The sequence below is a fragment of the Motacilla alba genome, chromosome 4A (assembly GCF_015832195.1).
Source record: "Motacilla alba alba isolate MOTALB_02 chromosome 4A, Motacilla_alba_V1.0_pri, whole genome shotgun sequence".
In the NCBI taxonomy this organism is placed as follows: domain Eukaryota; kingdom Metazoa; phylum Chordata; class Aves; order Passeriformes; family Motacillidae; genus Motacilla; species Motacilla alba.
This window is the reverse complement of record NC_052045.1, coordinates 4849096-4859374: the sequence shown is the minus strand read 5'-3', so window position 1 is coordinate 4859374 and position 10279 is coordinate 4849096. Positions and strand designations below refer to the sequence as shown.

Below are 10279 nucleotides of genomic sequence, written 5' to 3'. Positions count from 1 at the left end.
CCATCAGCTGCACTGGAGCTGTGCCCGTTTTCACTAGGAGGAAAAATGCCTCAGTGAACTCAAATTCCTTGGGGAAAATCCCTGGAAAGGTGCTTTTCCAGCCTGCTGAAGGGCAGCAGCTGGATTTCATTACAAAGGAAAGCAGTGCCATATTTTACAGGGCAGACATCCATGGCCCGATTCTGCCTGGAGTTGATTTTTATCCCCATGCCAGAAAATCTATGTTGGAGGAGAAATGCTGGCAGGGAATTTTTACCTTCGTGTCCAGCTCTCATTCTGTGTTCCCACAGAGGAATATTCACCAGGTCCTGGGACCCAGAGCCTGTAGAAAGCTGGACTCTTTAGTTACATTTCCCCAGTTAATCCTGTAGCCAGGATGTTCCCCAGCCTGCCTCAGCTGTGGGAATTAAGCCCCTCTAGAAGGTGTCTTCATCAGCCTGGAGGATAATTAGGATTTTTACACATTACCAATTTTTCTGAGATTTATTAAATAGTCAAATGGTGATATCTAGTGGTGGTTTCCTTTAGTACCTTCCAGGTCAGGATTTCCAGGGCTTTACAACCATTTTGCGATGAAATCTCAAAGTCTGTCTTTCTCAGGAGGGAGGATTATTTCCCATAAAAAGGATACCCAGGTGTGCAGAACATCTACTTCCATCAATTAATAGTCTATTCCAGGAAAAATCAAGAAGGACTTAAAACCTGCGAGGCCAAACCCTTCACTTTGGGACTAAAAATGCTGACTGACAATCAGAAAAATCTCAAACAGCTAATATTTTTCATTCACATCTCTTTTAATCAGGAAAAAAGCCATTTGCTTGTTAAACACATGAAACTAAATCTGAGTGGCTTATTTTTTCACTACTTTTAGAGGGCTGAAATCTGCTTTTTAGCAGAGTGTTCTTTCTTGCTCTCCACTAGTTTATACATGGCATGGCAAAACTGATTTTTTTCTCTCTGTTCTGTTCCTGTTTTAAGTACAGATTTCAAAAATCCAGATATTTGATTGTAATTACCCTAATTTTCTTTTCTTTACCAGAATATCCTCACTACTTAATCCTTGCCTGCTTTTCCTTTGAGTTCATTTTTTTGTGATAATCCCATAAATCTGTTGGGAACATAAATCACTTGTGAGGGTCAGTGGTCATTTGGTGAATGAGTGCCCGGGTGCTAATGAACCTTCCACTCCCACATCCACCATCCTGCCTCCCTTCTGGGGGGAAGTAAAAGGGTTTAGTGTGGAGCTGGGGATCCCAGGAGGTGGGAGACCTTCCCTTTTCCATCCTGTTCCGTGTAGGGGTTGTGGATATTCCCCTTCACTTGTGGGCAGTGCTTTTGGGAAGATAAAAAATCTGGAGGAATATTTGATGTACTGGAGCAAAGTGAGGGGGCATTTGTGCGTGGAGCTGAATTATTGAAACTTGTTGGGAATTCTGTGTGATCCGTGTCCATCAAGGCTTTGTTTTCCTCAGGATGTTTATTTGGGGCTCTCTTTGGAGGAGAAAATTTGTTGCTGTTTTTACAGCCTTTTAAACTGCAATGCCTTGGGAACAATGTGGCATCTCACCACTTTTCCTGGGGCTTCCTTGGGTGGTGCTTCTGAAAGAAAGGTGAGTGAGGAGCTTCTCCTGGAGAAGGGAAACTGCAGGACCCTGAGGAGCTGGGGCTAAAACCAGCCCCAGAAGAAGAGCTGGGACTTGCAGGGGTTTTCTGGGTCCCACCGCTGCTGGTCCTCCTTGAGGGTAAGTGGGAGCAGCATCTTTGCTGAATGTGGCTCTGGTTGGGAAAAGCTGAAATATGGCTGTGGGCTCTGTGGACCTGGATGACTTTTGAGGTCCCTTCCAACCCAACCCAGTCTGCCATCCCATGATTTCTTTCTTTCCTCCCTTTCTCCCCTGGCAGGGTTTTCCTGCCTCTCACTCCTGTGTTGGGGCACTGAGGCTTTGCTTTCCTGGGCTCTGGTTTGCTATTTAAGAATCCTTGATCCTCTTCAAAAAAAATTCTAATTTTGTGCAATAATACAATTTCCTAATCTGCCGTATTGCCGTTATTTTGTTCTCACTCCCCATCTGCAGTGATTCCACACTTCTGCTTTCCATTGCCAAATTTCTAAGACCCACGGACCATTTATTCCCTTTTGTTCTAGCTCAACCATACAAAGTTGATATTTCAATAATTAATTACTAATCTGAGAGGTAACAAAAGTTAACAAAGATGAGCAAGAAAGCACCCAGACCTGCTGTCACTTCTTTCTCTCTTTTTTTTTTTTTAAGCTGTGTTGGTTCTTTGTTTCAAATGAGTGAGATTTATGAGCGCAATGGAATAGGGAACAGAACTGCAAATGAATTTCTTGAAAACCTTGCTTTGAAGTTTCAAACTACCAAATTTTGTTCCTCTTTCCTGGTAGTTGAATTATAAAGAACTCTTTCCTGGAATAGAAAGCCAAAGCGTTCCTGTTGCCCACGTTAAATTCATACAAATCAGAGTGTGAAATGCTGTGTGTGGGTATTGGTGTTTCCACAGCTCCCTTTCCCTTTGCTGCCCAGCTCTGCTCCAGCTCGGCCATCAAGCAGCAAGGACAGGTCACTGATCACAGGCACATGGCTCGGGGACAGTTTTATTGAATATTTTTATATAACAAAAACATCCTTGGAAATAGCCACCTGCTTATGTTTATTCCACTAAGAGGAACAAAAGGCTGCATCCAGCAGGTAAAAAATTTCGGGGAAAGCGTGGATTTCTCCTGACCATGCGTGGACCAGAGTGTGGTGTCCAGGGGGCAGCCAATAAATGGGAACTGATCTCCACCCTGAGGTGAAATCCATGAATTGAATATCCCAGACCTCCTTAGTAAGGAGGCAGAATGTGCTCACACCTCTGCTGAGATGTAACCTTTCAACTCGTTCCTTACCAATATTCAGCTGCTCAATGTGACTTTGTTTGAATCCTCCTTAGACCCAGATTTTGGACTGGAATCACTGATGGTATATTAAACCTCAGCTTGTCTGGGCTCTGGGTGCCCACGAGGCTCCCCACTGTCTGCAGCCCCAGGTCACTTCTCAGTGTTCCCGTGGCTTGTGATGTTCTGACAGGCCCCACGTGGTGGCTCGGGGTTTTCCAGGGTTTCCTCTTCCTGCTGCCCCCAATAGCTGTGGGTGGGATCCTCCCCAGAAGGGGAAGTGGGATGAGTGGCTTGGAGGCTTTTAGGGTAAGCTGGAGGAAAAAAAAAAAAAGTTTACTTCTAAAAAGGGAAAAAAAAAAAAAAACCACACAAAAAATGTGGTAACTTTAAAATATCTCCTGGGTGCTCCCAAATATCTGTCCCAGAGGAGCAGGAGCCTGAATTTTGGTCACTGATATCACATCCCACGATAATTCTGTTCTTCTCCCATTCCACCAGGAGCAAGGTGCCCATCAGCACAATTGTGGGGATCAAAATCCAGCTTGGAGACTGAAAAATGTAGGGAAGAGCGTTGCATTAGGGGAAAAAATGAAAGCCTGTCCATAAACATTGGATCAAACGCTGCTCACATGAAAAAGTGGATCAATAATATCAATAGCCATTACCAGAGGAACAGCACGAATTCTGTTATCATAGAACTTTGGAAAAACATTTTGTCTTTGGCTTTTGGCTTATTTGTAGGTAACATATAATGAGCTTGGTGGTCTTAGAGGTCTTTTCCAGCCTTAATGATTTTCTAAGGCAGCTTTCTTTGAAAAATGAAGCATATTTTAAAATTATCCTCCCTGTTGACCTTCCTCAAATTCTGTCCCAGCTCTGTTGGTTTTTTCCTGGTTCCATTATTAAATAAATATAGATTTTACACACAAAACCAGTTTCCAGGACGCTGTTGAACTCCCCACTGCAAGGCTTTTTCCCCCTCCAAGATGCAAACATTTTGATTTTGTTTTAAGGAAACTGTAGGTGAGCATTAACTTTTTGCTTTTTTTTTTTAAGAATAGCAAAAGACAAAATGGATCATTTGGGGATGGAGGGAATGGGAGGTTGGCAGAGCTCCTTTTCCATGCTGCCAAATGGAACAAGTCCTCCAACCCTTAACTTTAACACCCAATATTTCAACAGAATGAGGAAAATATGATGGCTTGGGATGTGAGCCCAGGCTCAGAGCTGCTTCCATTGCTCTTCCTCTGGCTAAATAATTCCTTAATTACTTCTTAATTGCTGTCAAGAGCACTGTTCTCCCTTCTTCAGAGTAATGAGTGATTTTTCTTGTTAGATATTAGTAAGAAGTTCCTCCCTGTGAGGGTGGTGTGGCCCTGGCACAGGTATTTCTGAGAAGCTGAGGCTGCCCTTGAAGTGTCTGAGGGATGGAGCTCGGAGCAACCTGGGACAGTGGGAGGTGTCCCAAGGATGGGGGGTTGGAATGAGATGAGCTTTAGGGTCCCTTCCAACCCAAACCACTGTCTGATTCTATGAAATCCAAGTGAACCCTGGGAAAGCAGAAAGAAGTTGCTCCTCCAGGGTGCCACTGCATCCCTCCTGCCTTCCAGACTGTATCCCCCTCTTGCTTTACAAAGGGATGAGGAGCAGGGAGCTCACGTGGTGCTGAGGCCCAGGATCTGTGCCCTGGGCCCCCACAGCTCGGAAGTGGGTCACCAGCCTGTCCCTGGCACTCCATTTTGGTGTCACTTAGGCGGGAGCAAATAGGCCATTGATCCGTCTGGCAGCAGCCCCGGGCCCCAGATTTTAATTACCAGTGTTCTTTGGGCTAAATTTGTGCCTCTTGAAGCATCATCAGCCTAAATGAAGCTTCACAATGGAGGAATTTGACCCAATACGGTTTTTTTCTCCACAGTTTTATTAAAATCTGGTAAACGCTGTTGCAACTACCTTTATCTTTCCATATTTCCAACTCTTCTGAGCAACTCAGTTTTTGATGCTGTTTTCAAGAGACATGGAGAACTTTTCCTGTTAATCTCTTTTACAGAAAGCTTTAAGCAATTGTAGAGCCTTGTTTGTCCCACACAGGTGTCCTCCGTTCCTGCAGCCCCGTGATTTGCAAATCACCCATCAAAAAACTGGGTGATTTGCTTGTTTTACCAGATGAAAACTGATTTCCAGTAATGTTTGTGTTGTGATCTTCATGAGGGCACTGCAGAAATCCAGGGAAGCCCCCTGTGTGATGGAGCTGTTTTGGAATGGGTTTTTTTTTGGGATGTGGGTCTGTTCTAACAGCAGTGAAGGTTATTTGTTCCTTCCAAGAGAGGTTTATGAGGGACTGGGAGCCAAAACACATCAAGAGTTGGGACTAAAATGTGAGCTGTGCCATTGGTCTGAGGGCAAATGAGGCATTTCCTCAATGAAGCATCCACAGGAGGAGCCCCTATTTAGGCACACGGCCCCAAAAAGCACCACTCTACAGTGGGATCTCCCAGCTGGAAGCTGATGGACCAGGGAGGGAAACCAGCCTGAGGTGGAACGTTTGCTCCTCCCTTTGCAGCCTCCCCCACGAGCTCTGGTGCCTCCAGCAGCGCTTCCAACCACTCACCCGCCGCAGCGGGAGCAGCCGCAGCTTCCAGGGCCATGGAGAGCCAGGGCCGTGGAGCTGCGGCTGTCCTGGCTGGCTCCTGGCTGTCCTGCTTGCTCCGAGCCCCCCGGGTGGGAGCCCTGCAGGAGCCGCTGCTGGAGGACGCGGCCCTGGAGAACATCAGCTGGGCTGCCGAGGAATCCCAGGGCAACGGCTCCTCGGAGCACGCCTTCTTCTCTCTGGATTATCAGCACGTCCAGGTGCCCTTTGAAATCACGCTCTGGATCATGCTGGCGTCCTTGGCCAAAATAGGTGAGGCCTCCTGAGAGGATGAGGAGGGATGGGGGAATCTCTGTGGAGGTGGTGTGGCCTCTCTCCATCTCCGCTCTGGTTTGGAGCCCGAGGTAACGCGCCAAGCCCTCGGAATTCGCAGACTGTGTGCCAGAGACGCTGCACGGGTGGAAAATAAGTGGCATTTTAGGTTGGAAATGGTGATTTTCCATCTAGAAATTCACACCTGGGAGTGCTGTTGCTGTTAGGAGCAAAAATACTGGGTTTCCAGGAGGAGGAATTTGATTTAACTGCAGGACACACCAAGGTGTGTGTTTGCCTTGAATTCCTTGCCAGCCACGCTCTGTGCAGGTGGTTCACTGACATCTTCATCTTAAAATGAAGATTCCTTATTCTTAGAAAAGTGCCCTGTGTCTGGCCAAGGGATAATTCTATCCATGTCCAGGGTGTGACACAGCCTCAAATAAAATCTCTGTGCATTGATTGTCTGTGCAAGGTTATCTAAGAAAGATTTAAATTATACAAACTATCTGATCTTTTTATATTTTCCTCTGAAAAACTGGGCACGGGAAAGTGAAAATTATATAAAATTATTTTTCTCCAGGAATTGTCTTAAACTCTGTTAAATTACTGCTATAAAGGTTATCTTACAGCATTTTTCCCCCTTGTAATTCTTCTCCTCAGAATGGAGAAGTTTCTAAGATTGGGTTTGATCAGAATTTTTCAGATGGAAAGGGTCTTTTTGTCTGACTAATTTCATGCTACATAATGAGACCCTAATTCTAGTCGCATGCATGAAGGAATAATGATGATCAGAAATTTTTTTAAATTGTTATTTTTGTTCTAATTATGTTTGTTACGATGACTTTTTCTTTTAATAACTCACCTTGTACTTGTGGTGGTTTTTCTAATGTTGGGCATTGCACAAGACAGGTTTGATTGGACATTTTTTAGCTTTAAATGCTAATGGTTAAATACTATTAAAATTGGACCTGTTTATAATTATTAGTAAGGCTTTTTGTGATTTTTTTTAATGTATAGGAAAAATAAATTTTTTTTGTGTTTAAAATCAGAAATTGCTATTTCTGTTAGTGCTGAAGATGGGCTGCTGACTAGATTACATAATTAATAATTCCAAGTACTGTTTTATTGATGCAGATTACTACTTTTTATTACCTCAATATATATCTCTAACCTTATGCTATGATGAAATGAGGTCTGAACAGACAGTAATTTGAGAAACTTTGGTATTTTCAGTGACTTTTAGATTTTCTCACCAATTTCTGAGCAACTTCACCCTCACTGTGTGAATTTATTTGTGCCACTCCGAGGTGTAACCTGCTGACAGTGGGAGCCTTCTGAGGGTTTGGGCTGGTGAGGTGACACCAGTTTTATCCTTCCGTGCCCTGCAGGGTTCCATCTCTACAACAAGCTGCCTTCCGTGGTTCCCGAAAGCTGCTTGTTGATATTTGTGGGGCTCATCATGGGGGGAATCATCTACGGATTAAATGACAGGTCCCCCCCAGTGATGGACAGCGACATCTTTTTCCTCTACCTCCTGCCCCCCATCGTGCTGGACGCCGGCTACTTCATGCCCAGCCGCCCCTTTTTCGAGAACATCGGCACCATCCTGCTCTACGCGGTGGTGGGCACCATCTGGAACGTGTTTGGGATCGGCTTTTCCCTGTATGGGATCTGCCAGGTGAAAGCCTTCCGGCTGCAGGACGTGTCCCTGCTGCACAACCTCCTGTTCGGCAGCCTCATCGCCGCCGTGGACCCCGTGGCCGTGCTGGCTGTCTTCGAGGAGATCCACGTCAACGAGAAGCTGCACATCCTGGTCTTTGGGGAATCGCTCCTCAACGATGCTGTGACCGTGGTAAGGACCAGCCTGAGCTGGGGTGTTTAACCTGCAGAGGATGGTGCTGAGTGATGGGATGGAAGATCTGCAGAAAAGGAGGCTCAGGGAAGACTTTATTTCCCTCTACAGCTCCTTGAGATGAGGTCGTAGCCAGGTGGGGGTTGATCTTTTCTCCCAGGGAACAAGTGGCAGGATGAGAGGAAATGGTCTCAAGTGTCACCAGGAGAGGCTTAGATTGGCTGTTGGGGAAAACTTCTTCATGGAAAAGGCAGTCAAGCATTAGCAGAGGCTGCCTAGGGAAGTGGTGGAGTCACCACACCTGCAAGTGTTTAAAAACCATGTGGATATGGCACTTGGGGACGTGGTTTAGTGGAGAACATGGCAGTGCTGGGTTATTGGTTGGACTTGATGATTTTGGAGGACTTTTTCAACCTCAATGATTCTGTGATTTGTTGAGGGAAAAGTCATCAACAACCCCTTCTAGCAGAGGATCCTGGTCCAATTCTCTGGCACTGAGGTCCTTGGCAGCATTCAGGTGAACCTAGAAGTGTTCAGGTTTCTCTTTGACTCTGTGTCTGGGGACAGAAATGTCTGTGAGGACCACAGCAGTCCCCTGGTGGGAGCCAGACCTCCTGGGCAGGAGGTGATGCTGCACTGGCAGAAATCCCAGCTTGTGTATTTGGTGTCATGACCACGTCTGGGGAACATCCAGTTAACAGCTGTTTCCCTCTTGCCTTTCCCCCACAAGGTGCTCTACAAGCTCTTTCGCTCTTTCTGTGAGATGCCGACCATCAAAAGCGTGGATGTTTTTGCTGGAGTTGGAAAATTCTTCGTGGTTGGGCTGGGAGGAGTTCTAGTGGGGCTGAGTTTTGGGTTCACTGCTGCCTTCACCACACGCTTCACCAAGGACATCCGTGTCATCGAGCCCCTCTTTGTGTTCCTGTACAGCTACCTGTCCTACCTCACTGCAGAGATGTTCCACCTCTCTGGGATCGTGGCGTAAGTGAGGCCCCGCAGCTCCTCTCTCTGGGAAAACTTCCTGCCTATATTCACTGAAAAACAGCCCAAAATATTTTAAAATTTGGAAATCTGTGTATGACGAGGAGCTGGGCCCTCTCCAAGTGTCCCTCTGTTTCTCAAATTGCACAATGATGGCTGATGGTGGATTTATGTAGGTTATTGAGGAATGTTTGTTTGCGCTCCATGGTTTTTGTTTGGAAAGGCTGGATGTTCCAACAGTGAGATGTCTGGTAGGTTTGGCAGAGCCAGAAGAAGTTTCTTAGCTTATTTTGTTATTTTCCATACGGCCCAGTCAAAAACAACACAGGAAGAGTTACAAGGATAATTTAGTCAGCTCCTTGGAAAGGTTTGATCTTGGTTTGCAGCACTTCTGTTCTCACATCCCCTTCCCCATCTGCATGTCCTGCCTGGCAGCCCTTGGTGTGACAGAGCAGTGAGTGATGGGATGGGAACTGAAGCCTGAAATATTCCTGCTTTATGGGAGCAGAGGATTCTACTGGAAGCCTCTGCTTTGGAGATTCTGCCTTGGCTCCAGAAGCTCAGACACCGCTCATGTCTGGCCTCAGGTGTCAACCAACCCCTCTGCCTCCAGTAACATTGGGAATCTGCTGGCCAATTTCAGCCAAAGCTGTCAGAGATCATTCAGTTCATTTAATTTTCTTTTACCTGGGTAGATCTTTTAATAAAATTAATAATTTTGGGCCAGATCATTCAGACTTAAGAGGCTTATTAAGCTTTGTGCTTACCTTGTTGGACATCTCACTGTCAGAGCAGATGCTGAGACAAAAATAGCCAGAAAGACCCCAGTGTTCCCCAAAATCTCACCTTGGAAAGCAGAGAGAGAGGAAAACCAGAGGGATCCAGTCCTACATTCTATTATGTGTGGTTCTCCTACCCAAACTGAGTCAGCTGGTGCTGAGGATCACAACCTCATTTAATATTCCCCCAAAGACACCAAAATGCACCTACCCTGCATCAGTGGCTGCAGTGTAAACAACTGTGCAGCTGATGAGAATGAAGATAAAAAGAAAATTAAAAAATGAAGTGGGCTCCCAGCTCAGCACAGAAGTATCTGGGAGATCTATTTTAAAACTAATGATGTTGCTTTGGATATAAACCATTCCTGTGTCTTGCAGATTTTGTTTCCTCAGCTGGTTAATAGGAGCAATATTTGAGTGTTACTGAAAACAATTCCAGCTCTGGGAATAGGTAGGAAAAGCCTATTTATAGGTGTGCAAGACAGAACAGTGAAATAAATATGCTGCATAATCATCGTGGAGCAGAAAACATTCAATCCTAATGGTGTCTCCTTCTATCAATCACAATCTGCTGTACCCATTATGGAACCCATTTGCTGTTCTTTTGAATAATGCATTTTTTTCTAAAGCAAAACAATGGCAAAGGCAGCCGATTCCTGCACTGTGCCCTCCTAATTGCCAAATTATAAATGCCTGTCTTATAGATCTGGAGTTCAAACAAGTCATTCTGTTGTGGCCGGGGAATACTGTATTATAAGAAGCAGCTTTTGGCAGTTTCTTTCTTTGAAAAATAATTTGATTGCCAAAAAAATCAATTCTACATACTAAAAAAAAAAAAAAAAATCTGAATACAGCTCAGTCTG

General features: G+C 45.2%; 1 protein-coding gene across 2 annotated transcripts in view; it reads left to right on the top strand.

Moving 5' to 3' along the window:
- The first annotated feature begins 5493 nt into the window (after window positions 1-5493).
- LOC119695177 (sodium/hydrogen exchanger 2-like) overlaps window positions 5494-10279 on the top strand; it is a 36409-nt gene continuing 31623 nt past the window's right edge. The window contains exons 1-3 of one of the 2 annotated variants that reach the window (XM_038123145.1): window positions 5494-5801; window positions 7193-7656; window positions 8387-8637. In XM_038123145.1, coding sequence (XP_037979073.1) covers window positions 5546-5801; window positions 7193-7656; window positions 8387-8637 — 971 coding nt within the window. In that variant the 5' untranslated portion in view covers window positions 5494-5545. The remainder of the gene's footprint in view (window positions 5802-7192; window positions 7657-8386; window positions 8638-10279) is intronic. The other variant, XM_038123144.1, reaches the window with a different exon arrangement.